The sequence below is a fragment of the Gadus macrocephalus genome, chromosome 16 (genome assembly GCF_031168955.1).
Source record: "Gadus macrocephalus chromosome 16, ASM3116895v1".
NCBI classification, from domain to species: Eukaryota; Metazoa; Chordata; class Actinopteri; order Gadiformes; family Gadidae; genus Gadus; species Gadus macrocephalus.
In genome coordinates, this window is record NC_082397.1 from 1,217,507 (window position 1) to 1,237,182 (window position 19,676).

The 19,676-nt window shown below is 54.2% G+C and overlaps 2 protein-coding genes across 3 annotated transcripts in view; one reads left to right on the plus strand and one right to left on the minus strand.

The window, feature by feature from the left end:
• Positions 1-676: 676 nt before the first annotated feature.
• LOC132473987 (ribonucleoside-diphosphate reductase large subunit) lies at positions 677-5,651 on the plus strand. Its single transcript, XM_060074389.1, has 4 exons — positions 677-1,095; positions 2,355-4,336; positions 4,705-4,893; positions 5,189-5,651. The coding sequence occupies exons 1-4, from the start codon at positions 1,077-1,079 to the stop codon at positions 5,375-5,377; spliced, it is 2,379 nt and encodes a 792-aa protein (XP_059930372.1). The 5' UTR covers positions 677-1,076; the 3' UTR covers positions 5,378-5,651.
• Positions 5,652-6,330: 679 nt separating this feature from the next.
• Positions 6,331-19,676, minus strand: part of sipa1l3 (signal-induced proliferation-associated 1 like 3) — a 25,182-nt gene continuing 11,836 nt past the window's right edge. Inside the window, exons 7-17 of one of the 2 annotated variants that reach the window (XM_060074439.1) lie at positions 18,020-18,187; positions 16,581-16,705; positions 16,248-16,360; positions 14,470-14,975; positions 12,550-12,780; positions 11,747-11,909; positions 10,319-10,499; positions 10,018-10,182; positions 9,522-9,648; positions 9,084-9,165; positions 6,331-8,857 (exon numbers count right to left, since the gene is read on the minus strand). In XM_060074439.1, coding sequence (XP_059930422.1) covers positions 8,711-8,857; positions 9,084-9,165; positions 9,522-9,648; positions 10,018-10,182; positions 10,319-10,499; positions 11,747-11,909; positions 12,550-12,780; positions 14,470-14,975; positions 16,248-16,360; positions 16,581-16,705; positions 18,020-18,187 — 2,008 coding nt within the window. In that variant the 3' untranslated portion in view covers positions 6,331-8,710. The remainder of the gene's footprint in view (positions 8,858-9,083; positions 9,166-9,521; positions 9,649-10,017; positions 10,183-10,318; positions 10,500-11,746; positions 11,910-12,549; positions 12,781-14,469; positions 14,976-16,247; positions 16,361-16,580; positions 16,706-18,019; positions 18,188-19,676) is intronic. The other variant, XM_060074440.1, reaches the window with a different exon arrangement.

Genomic DNA, 19,676 nt, shown 5'->3' on the forward strand with positions numbered 1-19,676 from the left:
TGGTCATAAAAATAATAATATTAATAATCGAACCCTGGTAATGAATTATGATACTTTTTTCAAATGGCTTTTTGAGTAACTGGTTTTGAATATTTTAGGGGGGATTTGGACAAAATCCATGGACCTTCCACTAACTGCCGTCGCATGATGACGCGCGCCCTTAAAGGGCCAGCGTACCACAGCCGCTGCCCTCCCAGTCTTCTGCCCTTGTTGTTATGCTGTTCACTCATTTTCTATTCGTTTATTCACACTTTATTCCAGTTCACTTTCTTCAGCCTTTAGTGACCTGCAGACACTATTCCATTACATTTCCTTTCCATTATTCTATTGGTCTGACATTAGCTGAATAAACATAGTCAGTTTATTACAACTCCATGTACACCCGGACCATATACTGCACTCTATTTATATAGGCTCTACATAAACCAGTGCAATCCCATTTCACACTTCCATCAAGAACACTTTCTCCCCCCCCCCTCTTTTTATTTATTATCTATATTATTTTTGATTATTATATTTAGACTTTATTATTTATACAGACCCGTCAGTGTCATCCCTCTAGTCTACGCTGAACATTTCTAAACGTCATTTGCGTCAGTGAATGCGCCGGGTATTTGTGTGACGCAGACAGATGCGCCCACATTATGTAAACAAACCGGGCACTCGAGGAAAGCTGGAGGTTGTATTGATGTTGAATGTTACATTTCCTTGATCACGTTTTTTTAAATTAATTTTGAATGTTACAATTTACATGTTAAATCCCAAATAAATTGTTGACACGTCTAAACGAAAGCCGGAGTCTCCATCATTAAATGTATTCGTTCTCGAGGTTATTCAGCTTCTTCTTCTCCTCCGGAAAGACACGACCGGAAGCGGAACCATTCTGAAGCGGAGGTCCATGAGCGGAACAAGACTATTGTGATTCTCCCGCGCGGATTTATGTCTTTAAAAGCAAGAAGCGCGCATTTCTCATTCGCGCCTTATGTTCAACGTGAAGAGGGTCGCTCTCCTCTCTTTGTTATCAACTCTCCAACAACTTGGACTTAAACTTGACTAAGTCTCCTCCGGACCCCGACATGCATGTCATCAAACGAGGTGCGTATCTTCTGTCTGAATAATGTTGAGGTTATAAGGTTTGTTAAAAATCTTTAACGTTACTGGCATCTGAGCCCCACCATGGAGCCACCTGTGTAAGTTATACATGTATAAATAAATATTTATACATATTCAGTTTACCTCGTTACTTTACACTGTTGTTACATTCGAGCTGATCAGATTAACGCGGGAAAGAACCGCTTGTTAAGGTACTTTCTGTCTTGAAGTCCTCCTGAATATACGTTGTTTTGGTAGTTTAAACTACAAACATAGTCTAGTAACGCAATGGTTCATTAGAGTCTAATTAACGACGTCGTTAAAGTATATCTGAGGGGTTACGGTTAGTGCGTGTTTAGTGCGACACGCTATTGCATCATTTCCTAACTGAGCGGTTCAATCTTTGAGCGGTTCAATCATTGAGCGGTTCACTAACTGACAGATGTATTGAGTACTAGAGACCCCGGCTTGAGGAAAAATTAAGCCTAAGGGTAAACCTTGTTATCGAACAGCCCGGAAGCATAATTCTCACAAAATGGTAAATGATCTGCATTTATATAGCGCTTTATCTGTAACCAGTGGCCACCCAAAGCGCTTTACAATATTGCCACACAATCACCCATTCATACACACATTCATACACCGACAGCGGAGTCAGCCATGCAAGGCGACAGCCAGCTCGTCGGGAGCAGTTAGGGTTAGGTGCCTTGCTCAGGGACACCTCGACACACGCTAGGAGGAGCCGGGGATCGAACTAGCAACCTTGCGGTTACCAGCCAACCCGCTCTACCTCCTGAGCTAGTGCTGCCACAAAGCCAAAGGGCTCTTCCATCATAAGCTTTAGCACTAACTCCCGGTTAACTCGCTCAGGTTTGTATATTAACCAGCTATTTGGAATACCCCCCAGTAGACGCATACAAGTATTTCTTATGTAAAAAAAAAAAAAAAAAAAAAGTGATTAGAGCACTTTACATCGCTGAGGTCTTTGTAAATTAAAGTGTCTGGGCCCCAAACCGCTCTGGCATTGATACTGGGTTTGATATGATTCGTACAATTTTAATAATTGTAACGAGTAAAGATTCAGCACATAAAAAAATGAATTTGAGTAAAAGCCTCACCACTCATCAAAAATATGTAATGAAGTAGGGGGGAAAAAAATGAATACTCCAGTGAAGTACGGATACAGCCTTTTAGTGCTCAAGTATAGTAGTGAAGTAGTTCCCTAAACGAACTGTTCTCTAACCTTCCCGCGTTCCTCCCAGATGGACGCCAGGAGCGCGTCATGTTCGACAAGATCACGTCCCGCATCCAGAAGCTGTGCTACGGGCTGAACACGGACTTCGTGGACCCGACCCAGATCACCATGAAGGTGATCCAGGGGCTGTACAGCGGCGTGACCACGGTGGAGCTGGACACGCTGGCCGCCGAGATCACGGCCACGCTCACCACCAAGCACCCCGACTACGCCTGCCTGGCCGCCCGCATCGCCGTCTCCAACCTCCACAAGGAGACCAAGAAGGTGTTCAGCGACGTGATGGACGACCTCTACAGCTACGTCAACCCGCTCAACGGCCGCCACTCGCCCATGATCTCCAAGGAGACGCTGGACATCGTCACGGACAACAAGGACCGCCTCAACTCCGCCATCATCTTCGACCGCGACTTCTCCTACAACTTCTTCGGCTTCAAGACGCTGGAGCGCTCGTACCTGCTGAAGATCAACGGCAAGGTGGCGGAGCGGCCGCAGCACATGCTGATGAGGGTGGCGGTGGGCATCCACAAGAGGGACATCGCCGCCGCCGTGGAGACGTACAACCTGCTGTCGGAGAAGTGGTTCACGCACGCCTCGCCCACGCTGTTCAACGCCGGCACCAACCGGCCGCAGCTCAGCAGCTGCTTCCTGCTGGCCATGAAGGACGACAGCATCGAGGGCATCTACGACACGCTCAAGCAGTGCGCGCTCATCTCCAAGTCGGCGGGCGGCATCGGCGTGGCGGTGAGCTGCATCCGCGCCACGGGGAGCTACATCGCCGGCACCAACGGCAACTCCAACGGCCTGGTGCCCATGCTGCGCGTGTACAACAACACGGCGCGCTACGTGGACCAGGGCGGCAACAAGCGCCCCGGCGCCTTCGCCATGTACCTGGAGCCCTGGCACGCCGACGTCTTCGAGTTCCTGGAGCTGAAGAAGAACACGGGCAAGGAGGAGCAGCGCGCCCGCGACCTGTTCTACGGCATGTGGATCCCCGACCTGTTCATGAAGAGGGTGGAGTCCAACCAGGAGTGGGCCCTGATGTGCCCCAACGACTGCCCCGGGCTGGACGAGTGCTGGGGGGAGGAGTTTGAGAAGCTGTACACCGGCTACGAGGCGGCGGGCAAGGCCAAGCGCGTGGTGAAGGCGCAGCAGGTGTGGCACGCCATCATCGAGTCGCAGACGGAGACGGGCACGCCCTACATGCTCTACAAGGACGCCTGCAACCGCAAGAGCAACCAGCAGAACCTGGGCTGCATCAAGTCCAGCAACCTGTGCACGGAGATCATCGAGTACACCAGCGGGGACGAGGTCGCCGTGTGCAACCTGGCCTCCATCGCGCTCAACATGTACGTGACGGCCGAGCGCACCTTCGACTTCAAGAAGCTGGCCAGCGTCACCAAGGTGATCGTGAAGAACCTCAACAAGATCATCGAGGTCAACTTCTACCCGGTGCCGGAGGGCGAGCGCTCCAACAAGAGGCACCGGCCAATCGGCATCGGCGTGCAGGGCCTGGCCGACGCCTTCATCCTGATGCGCTACCCCTTCGAGAGCCCGGAGGCCCAGCTCCTCAACAGGCACATCTTCGAGACCATCTACCACGCGGCGCTGGAGTCGAGCTGCGAGCAGGCGGCGGAGCTGGGCCCGTACGAGACGTACCCGGGCTGCCCCGTCAGCAAGGGGGTGCTGCAGTACGACATGTGGGGCGTGACCCCCACCGACCTCTGGGACTGGAAGCTGCTCAAGGAGAAGATCGCCAAGCACGGCGTGAGGAACAGCCTGCTGCTGGCGCCCATGCCCACCGCCTCCACCGCACAGATCCTGGGCAACAACGAGTCCATCGAGCCCTACACCAGCAACCTGTACACCCGCAGGGTGCTCTCCGGGGAGTTCCAGATCATCAACCCCCACATGCTGAAGGACCTCACCGAGAGGGGGCTGTGGAGCGAGGAGATGAAGAACCAGCTCATCGCGCAGAACGGCTCCATTCAGGTAAAGGCTGCACCTAGCGCGCAACACGCGCATGACACTCGCGCACGCCTAACGCACACGCACACATCCAACCCTAAAACACAAACATCTAAAACACCAACATCTAAAAGTAATATACACACACACCCATCTAAACCTGAAACACACAAACATCTAAAACTAAAACACAAACATCTAAAACTAAAACACCAACATCTAAAACTAATATACACACACACGCGCATCTAAACCTGAAATGCACATCTAAACCTAAAACACACAAACATCTAAACCTAAACATACACGCGCATCTAAACACACACGCCTAACCACACTCATTTTGCCGTGCTGTATGTTGCCCTCATGCCTCCGCCGCTGTCCCCCTGCAGGCCATCTCTGGGATCCCGGCGGACCTCAAGGAGCTCTACAAGACGGTGTGGGAGATCTCCCAGAAGACCATCCTGAAGATGGCGGCGGACCGCGGGGCGTACATCGACCAGAGCCAGTCGCTCAACATCCACATCGCAGAGCCCAACTACGGCAAGCTGACCAGCATGCACTTCTACGGCTGGAAACAGGTGAGTCCCCCTCCCCTAACCCCTGGATTAACCTTTAATAAACCACGCCACCAGGTGTGAGTGTGATGAGGCATTACATTACATTACAAGCCATAGGAAATCTGCCTTTTCCTGTTTGTCCGCATAGCTGTACGATGGATAGCTCACGAGTGAGGTCACGAGGCCACAGGGAAAGGGCCGTTCTCCAACGGCTTGTAATGGCTGAGCCCTCACACCTGGGTGACATCACCCCCTAACATACGCGCTCAAGAGCTTCAGGACACGTTAAGAGACGAGTCTCTCCCCCCCCCTCCAGGGCCTGAAGACCGGCATGTACTACCTGCGGACGAAGCCTGCCGCAGCCCCCATCCAGTTCACGCTGAACAAGGACATGCTGAAGGAGGAGGCCCCGGCGGAGACGGCCGAGGAGGCCAAGGAGCGCAACACGGCCGCCATGGTCTGCTCCCTGGAGAACCGCGACGACTGCCTCATGTGTGGCTCCTAGTGCTCACTGAGGGAGGGAGGAGCCGTCACTGAGGGGGGGAGGAGCCATCACTGAGGGGAGGAGCCATCACTGAGGGGAGGAGCCATCACTGGGGGGGAGGTGCTCTATGAAATAATTTCCACTTCCATGCACTCCTAGGAATTGTATATTTATCAAGGGTTCAATAGTCACTTTTTTTAACGTTTGAAATACTAGTTTGAGAAATCTTTGGAAAAAAATTATTCATCTGATTGTTTGTTATTGCTTTTGTTCTATAATAAAACTGTAAAATGCAGCAATTGGTTCTGAAGTTATTTGGGAGGAATGAAAGCAGCAGAGGAATGAACTTAAACATCTCAGTTCTACTACAGGAAGCGGGCACTTAAACACGCACCTTCTCAACGTGGTGTCCACGTGAACATGTAAAGACCGCAGCTCCTGTTAAACAGACGGGCAGATTACGTCATCAGAACCAGTCTTCACCAGCTGGGCCCAGGGGGTTTAGCCGCTGGTAAGGCTGGAAACGTGACTGTCTGCTGCTCATCGTTACAAAGCCATCACTATGCGCTTGTTTTAAAGTGGATGTATCGCAATGGCGAGGCGCACACAGCTTTTGGTCGTTCTGTAAATATTCTAGAACCTCCGGGTGCTCTACTGGCGGGCAAAGCAGAAAGGGGAGGTAATATGAAAATTCCAGATCGGCGCGTCTGAACTTTGTTTCTTCAAAGGCAGAGCAGGATACCTCGTGCTCGTTACACCTATCTCCATTTCTAGCTACTAGGGGAAGCATAGGTAGGCTAGAGGAACTCATTGTTCATAACCAAGATTATTATTTTTTTTAAATCTGTGAGCTCACTTTAATACTTGCGCATAAAGTGAACCTTGAAGCGAACTTTTAATTCTTGATCTGATATTTTACGGTTCAGCCACCCTCTTGTCGTTCACTGCGATGAGGAAATGAAACACCAGAGAAATGCTTTTTTAAATATATTTTCTTATAAAATAATGAAAACATAATTTACACTTTAAATGTACACTCATTGATACAACCCCAAGCAAAACAAAGTTCAATCTAACACGTTTTAACCTCGGCCAGACGTCACAGAGCATACAATGGAATCGACACACAGTACCCTCTCATCTTCACTATTTTGTTATCAGATCCAAAAGTGGCCAATGTCTTTAAAAATAAATTATCAAAATATTAAACATCTAAAAAAGAAGCTTGTCTTGATGCATTACTGTGATCTGTGCAATACGGCTGCACTGCGCTATGCTCCACGCTCAGGTAATCATTAGCATCCATTGATTTGTATACAAAAACTAAAAAAAAACAGCATTGCCCCACCACATGCAAAGAAAACTAACGATTAAGACATTTATAAAAAACAAATCAACACCTATTAAGCTGCTTGGTTCAAAGTCGTTCCCCGTCCAAGAAACAGTAAGAATGTAGAAGTTTTTAAAAGGATGCGTGTTGACACTTGACTTAACATCTCGCTCAATCTGCAATCCCCAAAACCAAAGAATATCAACTCCAGTAAAACCCTTCTGAACCAGAACCCATCCTGCAGGAAATCACCTTCTCGGACCCAATCCTCCTCTTCGAATAAGAACAGTGTTTTGTAATGAATCAAATCTGTCAAAATTGATCGAAGCCTGAAACCCGGCCAAACTCTCACCACCTCCGAGGGTTTGTGAGCCTGTCCTGTCGGATGCCTCGCTCGGAGCCCCAGAGACGGATAGGATCGGCGGACCAGGGGACTCGAACACAGTGATTCCACGCGTATAAATATCAAGTCTTCCAAAAAGGTGGAGAGGAGAAAAGTCTCGTGTGCACCGAGTCTTCTCTGTCCTTCCCAGGATCAGAGAGAACGTGGATTGGTGCGTTGCCATCTATGAGTTGGGTGGGCGTCATCCTGAGAGGGTTGGGGGCGGAGCTCCAGTTTGATCCGGTGGGGTTGTGACAGGGTGAATCGTCCACGGGGGTGTAGACATGAACAGTACAAGTGAGAGTAAAACGCACCCCAGCTGAGATTTCTGGAAAGCTTTTCATTCAGTACCAGTTTTTTTTGATTAAACACAAAATACATTTCTGTATTAAAAATAAAATATTATATATAAGTAGGGTATTGTCAAACGGGCTAGCAGTATAAATAGCGTATTTTTTTATGATCGTTTAGGTTTAGGACTTAGAAAACACTCAGTCGCACTTCATTCTCTCATCAGCCACTCAACAGATATGTACACGAAGACACTGAAGCTACGGTCTCTAACTGAAGACCACGCAGAACTTCAGTTTGTACAACACCATGTACTCTCATATTTGTTCATTTTCATTGGTTCTTTTTGATTACAGAAAACAATTGTCCCTTGTCATAAAGTCCGGTTCCAAAGACCCTCCGAAATCAGACGACAGGACGTAAAACAGAGAGAGAAACAACATCTGGAGAATCGAGATTAAGATTAACTGTGGAAATCCACCAGATCTGGCATCACTGAGCTCATGACATCAATTTGTTTCCCGCTCGCTACACAAGCTGATGGCTTGTGTGTCACCAGTATGCATCTCTCTCTCACACGCGCGCGCACACACACACACACACACACACACACACACACACACACACACACACACACACACACACACACACACACCCCAGCTGACTTGCATCAGAACAGTATTAGGCCTTCCTCAGATAATGAGTCTTCCCCTACTCCTACGTCCCTGGGCTCTGAGCGTATAGATATATAGATGTACAGTAAGCATTACAGTATAGAAAAATAAACAGGTATAGCCAGAGGACAGCCTGGAGAGACATTGAAGACCATTTTGGTGGAGCGCGGAGAGAGGGGGTGTGTGTGTGTGTGTGTGTGTGTGTGTGTGGAGAGGGGGGGGGGGGGCACAATAGGCGTGTTTAAAGTGTTGGGCTCACATTTACAAAATATTTATATATTTTTGTCCTCCCTTTTAAAAGTTCTTCGTAGTTCTCTCCTGTTTAAGGCGGTCCAGTTTAAAGTGGAGGGAGGAATCTAGCAGGAGAGTCAACGTGTTGAACAGCGCAGTACTGCAGCTTAAAACCAGTCCTCATGTCTAGTGGGACTCCAGCTTTAAACCAGTCCTCATGTCTAGAGGGACTCCAGCTTTAAACCAGTCCTCATGTCTAGAGGGACTCCAGCTTTAAACCAGTCCTCATGTCTAGAGGGACTCCAGCTTTAAACCAGTCCTCATGTCTAGTGGGACTCCATCTTTAAACTAGTCTCCTTCAGCGTCTTCCAAAATCCTCTCCTCCGACATCGCCGGCGTCCTGGTGTGCGAGGTCACTTCCTGTCGGGCTGCGGGCCGGTGCGAGGTCACTTCCTGTCGGGCTGCGGGCTGGCGAACAGCATGCTGAACTTGCGGAGCTGCTCGCTGGCGGAGGAGCTCTCCTCCTGCAGACGCTGGTTGTTCTGACGGAGGTCCGCCATCTCCGCCATCAGCACCACCTTGTCCTTCTTCTCCTGCAGGGTTGGATGGTAAACGGACCGCGTTTATACCGCGCTAAACTAACCAGAGGCCACTCAAAGCGCTCTACGATACCGCCTCACGTTCACCTGATCATGCACACATTCACACACCGACGGCGGAGTCAGCCAATCAGGGCAGAGGACAGAGGAAGAGGAGGATCTGGAGGAGGACGGGGGGACCCCTAGAGGAGCTGGAGGAGGACAGAGGGAGGTCTCTTACCTTCTCCAGGTCGGTGTTGAGCTGCTTCAGCTTCACCTCCAGGTGGTGCAGGCGTCCCGGCAGGTCGTGGTTCACCTCGTCGCTGAGGAGACACACGCAGTAACATGAAGGGATGAACGAGACTCTGAGGTTCAGGGGTCCTCGACTCAGTCCTCAGACTCACAGGGCAGTACCGGCTTCAGCCGCCAGGTGGCAGCGTCAGTGTGCGTGTGTAATGAACCTTCACTGCAGAAGAAGAGCTTTGTAACATTATCTCACCGTCAGGGGATCGAAACAAAACCTAAGGATAACTTAGTCGTTATACCCCTTGGTGTGTGTGTGTGTGTGTGTGTGTGTGTGTGTGTGTGTGTGTGTGTGTGTGTGTGTGTGTGTGTGTGTGTGTGTGTGTGTGTGTGTGTGTGTGTGTGTGTGTGTGTGTGCGTGCGTGCGCGCCCCTACCCGCTGAAGGTGGGCGTGGTCCGCGGCGTCTGCGGCGTCTGGAACTGGACCGGACTGACGGACGGACGCAGGTCCTGACCTCCGACCGGAGGCTCCGTCAGCGAGAAGAGAGACACCGTCCTCTGAACTGCACGCACACACACACACACACACACACACACACACACACAAACACACGAGACAGACACACACACAAACACACACACACACGAACACACACGAGAGACACGCACACAAACACAGAATACAGACACACACACACAGAAGAGAGACACACACACACACACACAAATTAGCTGTAGCACAACCAGGTCCGTGGTGTTTGTTTGTTGCCATGGAGACACACTGGGTAACACACACACACACACACTCCCTCACCCCCTCACTCCCTCCCCGCCACCCCCCCTCCCCTCCCCTCCCCCGTATCATCCCTGCGTGGCTTCGCCCCGGCGGTGCTAAAGGGTCAGAGGTCAGAGGTCAAAGGGGGCGTCCTCACCCTCCCCCTCACCTTCGTAGGCGCGGGCGGCGCTGACCAGGCTGGTCCACTCCAGCCCCCCCCCGCTGGTGTCCGGGAGCGGCATCAGCCCCGGGTCCAGCCGCCGCAGGGGGGGCACCTGGTCCCGCCCCTCCACCAGGGAGAGCTCCGAGGAGGAGAGGGCCGCTGGGGGAGAGGGGGGAGGGAGAGGGGGGGGGAGGAGAGGGGGAGGGGGGGGGAGAGAGTGAGTTAACTCTGATCTGCCGGCTGGTGGTTGGCCCCCCCTGGAGGTTAGATCCCCCGTCCCAGCCCCCCCGCTCACCTTTCTTGGCCCCCTGGCCCCCGGGGGGGGGGGGCCCGTGGGGCTTGCGGGAGGGCAGGGTGCAGGTGAAGAGGACGGCGGCGGGGGCGCCCACGCTCTCCTCCGCCGCGTAGCTGGCGTCACGGCGCCCGCTGCACAGCGACTCGTCGGAGAAGGTCCTCTGGAGGGGGCGCCTGGGGGACTGGGGGGGAGAGGGGGGAGGAGGGGGGGGGGAGAGGGGGGGGGGGAGAGAGAGGGAGGGTGAGGTGACCCTCCAGACAGAGGACCGCCGGCGGGACCGACCCTTCTCTGAGTTACTACGAGTTCATCTTCAGTCTTTGTGTGAATCCCCCCTGCTCCTGGTACGGTCTCTCTCTGGGGGGGGTACGGTCTCTCTCTGGGGGGGGTACGGTCTCTCTCTGGGGGGGGTACGGTCTCTCTCTGGGGGGGGGGGGGGGGTACGGTGTCTCTCTGGGGGGGGGGGTACGGTCTCTCTCTCGGGGGGGTACGTACGGTGTTTCTTGGGGGGGGTACGGTCTCTCTCTGGGGGGGTACGGTCTCTCTCTGGGGGGGGTACGGTCTCTCTCTGGGGGGGGTACGGTCTCTCTCTGGGGGGGGTTACGGTGTCTCCCTGGGGGGGGTACGTACGGTGTCTCTCGGGGGGGGTACGGTCTCTCTGGGGGGGGTACGGTCTCTCTCTGGGGGGGGTACGGTCTCTCTCTGGGGGGGGGTAGGGTCTCTCTCTGGGGGGGTACGGTCTCTCTCTGGGGGGGGTACGGTCTCTCTCTGGGGGGGGTACGGTCTCTCTCTGGGGGGGGTACGGTCTCTCTGGGGGGGGTACGGTCTCTCTCTGGGGGGGTACGGTCTCTCTCTGGGGGGGGTACGGTCTCTCTCTGGGGGGGTACGGTCTCTCTCTGGGGGGGGTACGGTCTCTCTCTGGGGGGGGTACGGTCTCTCTCTGGGGGGGGTACGGTCTCTCTCTGGGGGGGGGGTACGGTCTCTCTCTGGGGGGGGTACGGTCTCTCTCTGGGGGGGGTTACGGTGTCTCCCTGGGGGGGGTACGGTGTCTCTCTCTGGGGGGGGTACGTACGGTCTCCCTCTGGGGGGGGGTACGGTCTCTCTCTGGGGGGGGTACGGTCTCTCTCTGGGGGGGGGTACGGTGTCTCTCTGGGGGGGGGGTACGGTCTCTCTCTCGGGGGGGGTACGGTCTCTCTGGGGGGGGTACGGTGTCTCTCGGGGGGGTACGGTGTCTCTCTGGGGGGGGTACGGTGTCTCTCTGGGGGGGGGTACGGTCTCTCTCTGGGGGGGGTACGGTCTCTCTCTGGGGGGGGGGTACGTACGGTCTCTCTCTGGGGGGGGTACGGTGTCTCTCTGGGGGGGGGGTACGTACGGTCTCTCTCTGGGGGGGTACGTACGGTCTCTCTCTGGGGGGGGGGGGGGGGTACGTACAGTGTCTCTCGGGGGGTTGTCGGCCGGGTAGTCCATGATGATGAGCTTCTTCAGGTCGTCCTCCACGGTGCTCTTGTAGGTCCTCCGCGGGGAGCGCAGGTCCCTCAGTGATGCCCGCAGCCGCGGCTGGCCGAACACGTTCTTGGAGTTCAGCTCCACCTGCCTGGGGGGGGGGGGGGGTCAGCACCGGCTCTGAGAAGAGGTCCCTTCTCTGCCCCTCCCAACGGGCCTCGGTTCACCATGGCGATGGAACTCCCTCAAACCAGGAAATCAATTCCACGCCAGCCTTCCCAGAATCCCTTGCCCCACGGGAGCACGTGTCCAGCCGAGTCCGATATAACGGACAGGAGGTGAGGGTCCCATTCGTTTACAGGTTGCTAAAGGTCCCATGGCATGCCACCAGGTGTGGTGGGATTAGCTGCTAAAAGCCGTTTTGGAAATCTGCCCCTTATGACATCACAATCTGCCCCTTATGACATCACAGGTGGGCGTGTCCACCTCGATGTGTGAGGGATGGATGAACAACGTTTGCCACTGGGTTGGCTGGTAGACTGATCTATCCAGCACACATCTAGGTGGACACGCCCACCTGTGATGTCATAAGGGGCAGATTTAGCAGCTTTTCACACCACACCTGGTGGCATGGCATGGGACCTTTAATGTAAAGGAATATAAAGAGGACTACTTTCTACCTAGTTGGCTAAGTAGTACTAGTTGGCACCAACGTCCTCCCGTCTGGAGAACCTCATCCCCCTGAAGTTATAGAATAATACGGTGCTAGACGGTGCGACGCGGTCACGTACTTCTTGCTGCCGTTGTCAGAGCTGGAGGTCGTGGGGATGACCAGGCCGGAGAGGCCGTTGTCCTCCGGTTGCCACGCCGACGTCCTGCTCTTCCCGTAGAAGCTTTTGGGGGCGGAGCTGGAGAGGGGGGCGGAGTTCAGCAGGGCCAGGGTGGGCGTGGCCGCGGAGGCTCTGGCGGGACGGCCCTGGTCGGAGGAGGGTGTCTGGTACCCCTGGGGGGTGTAGCAGCCCCTGTGGGGGGGGGGGAGACGGGGTCAACCGGGACATCGGGGAACCCATTAGAGCCCCTCAACCGAGGAGACCCACGACTCACTGGATCAGAGCTCACCTGGTCTCTGCAGAGCCCAGAGACCAGGTGAGCTCACGTCCCCGGTGGAAGTCAGGCTTCACAGTATTAGGGGGGGGGGGGGGAGGACTCTGCTATGCAGAGTCCTCCCCCCCCCCCCCCCCTAATACTGTGAAGCCTGACTTCCACCGGGGACGTCTGCACCGCGATCCCCGCTGCAGATCGCTGCCCCTCTAATCAACGAGACCATTCCCACCGGGCGCGGCTGCGGGACGTCTCAGCAGCGTCCCAGGAGCGGCTCACCGCGCCGCAGCGCTATCGTCCCGCAGCGCTATCGTCCCGCAGTGCTATCGTCCCGCAGTGCTATCGTTCCGTTAGCGCACTTCTATTTGTGACGCGAGCCGTTGCTGAACCGCGTCAATTTCGACAGAGCAGATCGAGCCGGGCAGGAAGTGAAATAGTGAAGGCCATAGAGCATCCGGTCAATTCTCAAAATAAAACACAATACTCAGCTCATGTAGCCTATCACAACTTCACATCAACATTACGTCATGACCGGTGGCACCAGGTCAGCAGTCAATCGATCAAAGGGTCTCAGAGGGTCGGCAACATGGACGACGAGAGACTCATTAGGTGCGTTTCCATCCCCCCAATTTAATGCGAAACTTTGAAGTATCGAATCAGTAAACGGTGATGGAAACACCAAAATTCGGATAAAAATCCTCTAATTCGCAAAAAAGTTTAACCGCTCGCTTGAGGTGGTTTTTGAGAAATGCGAAACAGAGTAAATTCGCAAAATGGGAGATGGAAACACATTTTGCGAATCAGCTGTGACGTAGCGAACTTTGAACACACGATTTCCGCATAACGACCGGCCATAGCGACCCTGCCGACATCAACGTGTAACGTCATCACCCTATTCCGCTGCAACCACTTGATGGAAACGCACCTAATTCAAATTACTTTTTTGCGAACTTTCTAAAGATTTGCATCACCTTTTAGATGGAAACGCCCCTATTGTCGAAGTGGAGCAACATAAAATTATTTATGAAATAAATGAACCTTTTTATAAGGACCATGTCAGAAAGGACAAAGCGTGGCATTTAATTGCTGTAGTTTTGGGAGTGGAAGGTGAGTGCATTAGGTTTAGGATTATCGTGATCTCGTGTGAATACGTCTGGCTCGCAAGGCAGCGCTACGCTGCCGTTACGCGCCCGGTGGAAATTGACGAGTTCGCAGCCGTTCCGCAGCGCGTGCGTCCCCGGTGGAAATCAGGCGTAAGACCACGGTGAATAAAGTAGAGTATAAAGCAGAATGTACATAAACACATGGCTACATCTCCCAGACCACCGGTACGGTACCTGTAACGAAGCATCGTGCTCTAAGAGGTGTTGCGCCGAGCGCCCGGGGATAGCTCCGTACAGTCCACCACCGACTGAGTCCTTTAACCGGCCGGACGGACGCGCTGGTTTGTGTGTTTAATGTGAGTCTGTGTGCGTTCATAACCGGGGGGGGGGGGGGGAGGGGCTTAGCCACACATCCCTGGTGGCAGCTGGCCTGACAGCCTGCAGCTGCGCGGGGTTTAGCTGGCCATACCGGACAGAACCGGCTAAGCTCCCGGTGACGTCTCTTACCTCCGGTGGAACGGGTCCGCCTTGTCCGCGCTGGAGCCGGGCGGCGGGAACGTCCTGGTCCGGTATCCTTTGTTCTGATTGGCCGGTGAAGATTCCCGCCTCCGGCCCTCGCCGCTGCCCCCCCCGCTCCTCACCACGGAGGGGGGGTCCTGGGGCCCGCCCAGCGACCCCTGACCCAGGTACCCCTGGACCGTGAGCACCGGCCCCAGTAGTCCCGGGCCCAGCACCCCCAGGGTGAGGGGCTTGTGGGAGGGGCCGGGGCCGGCAGGGGGGGGGCGGGCGTGGTGGGTGAAGTGGGGCGGGGCGTCGATGCCGCTGTCGCTGGAGCCGCCCTTGTTGAAGGGGTCGGGGTCGGCGGGGTCGGGGGCGTCGCCCGGGCCCCCGCCCCCGTTGCCCATGACCTCCCCCCGGGGGGCGCCGTCGAACCAGCGCTCGTCGCTGTGGCCGCTGGACGCGTTGCTGGACAGCGTGTTGCTGCTGGAGTGGCTGGAGTACTGAGCCTCGCCCTGCAGACCAGAGCAGTGGAGCACAGAGCGGTTAGACCAGAGCAGTGGAGCACAGAGCGGTTAGACCAGAGCAGTGGAGCATAGAGCGGTCAGACACAGAGCCGTCAGACCAGAGCAGTGGAGCACAGAGCGGTCAGACCAGAGCAGTGGAGCACAGAGCGATCAGACACAGAGCAGTCAGACCAGAGCAGTGGAGCACAGAGCCGTCAGACCAGAGCAGTGGAGCACAGAGCCGTCAGACCAGAGCAGTGGAGCACAGAGCCGTCAAGACACAGAGCAGTCAGACACAGAGCAGTCAGACACAGAGCAGTCAGACACAGAGCAGTCAGACACAGAGCAGTCAGACACAGAGCAGTGGAGCACAGAGCCGTCAAGACACAGAGCAATCAGACACAGAGCAGTCAGACACAGAGCAGTCAGACACAGAGCAGTCAAACACAGAGCAGTGGAGCACAGAGCCGTCAGACCAGAGCAGTGGAGCACAGAGTGGTCAGACACAGAGCAGTCAGACCAGAGCAGTGGAGCATAGAGCCGTCAGACACAGAGCCGTCAGACCAGAGCAGTGGAGCACAGAGCCGTCAAGACACAGAGCAGTCAGACACAGAGCAGTCAGACACAGAGCAGTCAGATAGAGCAGTCAGACACAGAGCAGTCAGACACAGAGCAGTGGAGCTCAGAGCCGTCAGACCAGAGCAGTGGAGCACAGAGCGGTCAGACACAGAGCAGTCAGACCAGAGCAGTGGAGCACAGAGCCGTCAAGACACAGAGCAGTCAGACCGGAGCAGTGGAGCACAGAGCAGTCAAGACACAGAACAGTCAGACCGGAGCAGGGGAGCACAGAGCAGTCAAGACACAGAACAGTCAGACCGGAGCAGGGGAGCACAGAGCAGTAAGACACAGAGCAGTCAAACACAGAGCAGTCAAACACAGAGCAGTCAGACAAGAGCAGTTGAACACAGAGCAGTCAGATAGAGCAGTCAGACAGAGAGCAGTCAGACCCGAGCAGTCGCGCACAGAGCAGTCAGACCCGAGCAGTCGCGCACAGAGCAGTCAGACCAGAGCAGTCGAACACAGAGCAGTCAAACACAGAGCAGTCAGACAAGAGCAGTTGAACACAGAGCAGTCAGACAGAGCAGTCAGACCAGAGCAGTCGAACACAGAGACAACCCATAGACTAGGAGATGAAACACAGAGCTCCTCTCCTGCACCAGGAGAGGATGTGAGGAGACAGAGACCCATGTAGGGACGCGTCAGGACGGGTTTGGGTCTGACCTTTGAGTGCCTGTTGGGAGAGTCCTTCCCCGGGACGTCATGCCTGGGGGGCCTTCGCTGCCCCCCCCCTGCACCCATCCCTCGAGACGGCACTGGGACATGCCAGACCGGCTCTGCGAACACACAAACTATTTATTAAACCCAATTACTAGCACGACTATAGTTAAAACTGACGACACATGCGGGTGTTGGTAGATGTGTGCATCCATCACTGCATGTGTGTGCACAATTGCGTGTGTGTGTGTGTGTGTACATGTCTGTGTGTATGTGCACGAGTGTGTTTCTGTGTACGTGGGTGCGTGCGTGCGTGTGTGTGTGTCTCTGTGTGTGTACCTGGTTTGCAGCGCTCCATCGTGCTCTCCTGGCTGGTGAAGCCAGACGACGACTCTCCACTGGAGGTCACGTCTAGCACCATGGGGGGCTCGTAGCCCACCAGGGGGCGCTGTCCCGGGACGAACCTACACACACACAGACACACACACACACACACACACACACACACACACACACACACACACACACACAGTGTTAGAGGCTGACAGAGGACGCCCACAGAGTCGTCCCTTTGTTCGGGGCGCTGGAGGGCGAGCTTCAGGTTTTTGTGGTCTGGATTCCGCCGCTCCTCGGCCGTTGAGCGGGAAACGAGTTCCTCAGGTCCGACCGGGCGTCCAAACCCCCCCCGCATTCAGCGCTACAGCCTCCCACACACAACAGCCTCTCTCTGTTCACAGGCTCTTCAGGAGCGCCTAATGGGGAGCGTTTAGGGAGCGGGGAGCAGTCATTACAGACGGGAGGACAGGTTGAGTCAGGGCCGCCGGGGGCGGAGAGGAGGGTAATACACACACTGAACACACACACACACACACACACACACACACTGAACACACACATAAACACACACACACACACACACACACACTGAACACACACACACACACACTGAACACACACACACACACACACACACTGAAGACACACCCACACACTGAACCCACACACACACACACTGAACACACACACACACACTGAAGACACACCCACACACTGAACACACACATAAACACACACACACACACACACACACTGAAGACACACCCACACACTGAACACACACACACACACTGAAGACACACCCACACACTGAACACACACATAAACACACACACACACACACACACTGAACACACACACACTGAAGATACACACACTGAACACACACATAAACACACACACACACACACACTGAACACACACACACTGAACACACACACACTGAAGACACACCCACACACTGAACACACACACACTGAACACACACACACTGAAGACACACCCACACAAAGAACACACACTGAACACACACACACTGAAGACACACACACACACAAAGAACACACACTGAACACACACACACTGAACACACACACACTGAAGACACACACACAAAGAACACACACTGAACACACACACACTGAAGACACACACACACAAAGAACACACACTGAACACACACACACTGAAGACACACACACACAAAGAACACACACTGAACACACACACACACACACACACACACACACACACACACGATGAACACACACTGAACACACACACACTGAACACACACACACACACACACACACACACACACTGAGCACACACACACACCCACACACACACACACAATGAACACACACACACACACACTGAACACGCACACACACACACACTGAACACACACAGAACACCGACACCCACACCCACACCCACACCTGTCGGGGGAGGGCTTGTAGCGTACGAAGGGGCCGAGGCCGGGGCCGTGGGGGCCCAGCAGCCCGGGGGAGGGGGAGGAGAAGCTGGCCGAGGGGTTCCTGTAGGGCAGCAGCCGGTCGCCCCCTGCTGGGGACACCGTGTACTGGTTCTCTGGGTAGCTCACCGGCCTGGGAGGGGGGAGGGGGGAGGGGGGGAGGAACACGGGTCAGAGACGCACATGGTCCCCACGGAGTCACTGGGGAGGCGGACGGGGTGTGAGTGTGTGTGCGTGTTCAGTGTGTGTATGTGTTCAGTGTGTGTGTGTGCGCGCGTGCGTGCGTGCGTGCGTGTGTGTGCGCGTGTGTTCAGTGTGCGTGTGTGACGTGTATGTGTTCAGTGTGTGTGTGTGTGTGTGTGTGTGTGTGTGTATGTGTTCAGTGTGTGTGTGTGTGTGTGTGTGTGTGTTCAATGTGTATGTGTGTGTGTGTGTATGTGTTCAGTGTGTATGTGTTCAGTGTGTATGTGTGTGTGTGTGTGTGTATGTGTTCAGTGTATGTGTTCAGTGTGTATGTGTTCAGTGTGTATGTGTGTGTGTGTGTGTGTGTGTGTGTGTATGTGTGTGTTCAGTGTATGTGTTCAGTGTGTGTGTGTATGTGTTCAGTGTGTGCGTGTGTGTGTTCAGTGTGTGTGTGTGTGTGTGTGAGCCCAATGGCAATAATGAGATTACAACTTCAATGAACCAAAACAAATTAAAATAATGACAGAAAGTAATGAGTTGTAGGAATATCAATTGCAGATTTGTGTTAACACGTGTAAACAGAACTGCTCTGTAATGAGGATTAAGATAGAGAACAAGACAGGACTGGACTTGAACCAACACTTTATCCTAACTCCTTGATGTTTATCCATGGATCACTTAGCCTTAATGAGACCTGCAGTGAACTCAGGTCGTTAATGAGACCTGCAGTGAGCTCAGGTCGTTAATGAGACCTGCAGTGAGCTCAGGTCGTTAATGAGACCTGCAGTGAGCTCAGGTCGTTAATGAGACCTGCAGTGAGCTCAGGTCGTTAATGAGACCTGCAGTGAGCTCAGGTCGTTAATGAGACCTGCAGTGAACTCAGGTCGTTAATGAGAGCTGCAGTGAGCTCAGGTCGTTAATGAGACCTGCAGTGAGCTCAGGTCGTTAATGAGACCTGCAGTGAACTCAGGTCGTTAATGAGAGCTGCAGTGAGCTCAGGTCGTTAATGAGACCTGCAGTGAGCTCAGGTCGTTAATGAGACCTGCAGTGAACTCAGGTCGTTAATGAGAGCTGCAGTGAGCTCAGATACAGGTCGTTAATAGAGTTCGTTAAGGGGCAGAAGGGCCGACGCATCTTTCTCCAGCATGTCTCCAGGTTAAGCCCTTCTTCATCAGCATGTCTGTGATGCTCCACAGGGCTATACTGGGACCGGTACCCGTCCCAGTGCAGCACAGGGCTATACTGGGACCGGTACCAGTCCCAGTGCAGCACAGGGCTATACTGGGACCGGTACCAGTCCCAGTATAGCACAGGGCTATACTGGGACCGGTACCAGTCCCAGTGCAGCACAGGGCTATACTGGGACCGGTACCAGCCCCAGTGCAGCACAGGGCTATACTGGGACCGGTACCAGCCCCAGTGCAGCACAGGGCTATACT

What these genes read in the sequence shown, in the direction of transcription:
- LOC132473987 (XM_060074389.1), top strand. An exon ending in CGCAGAACGGCTCCATTCAG is followed by an intron (nt 4,337 to 4,704) that starts GTAAAGGCTGCA and finishes GTCCCCCTGCAG; the next exon opens with GCCATCTCTGGGATCCCGGC. An exon ending in ACTTCTACGGCTGGAAACAG is followed by an intron (nt 4,894 to 5,188) that starts GTGAGTCCCCCT and finishes CCCCCCCTCCAG; the next exon opens with GGCCTGAAGACCGGCATGTA.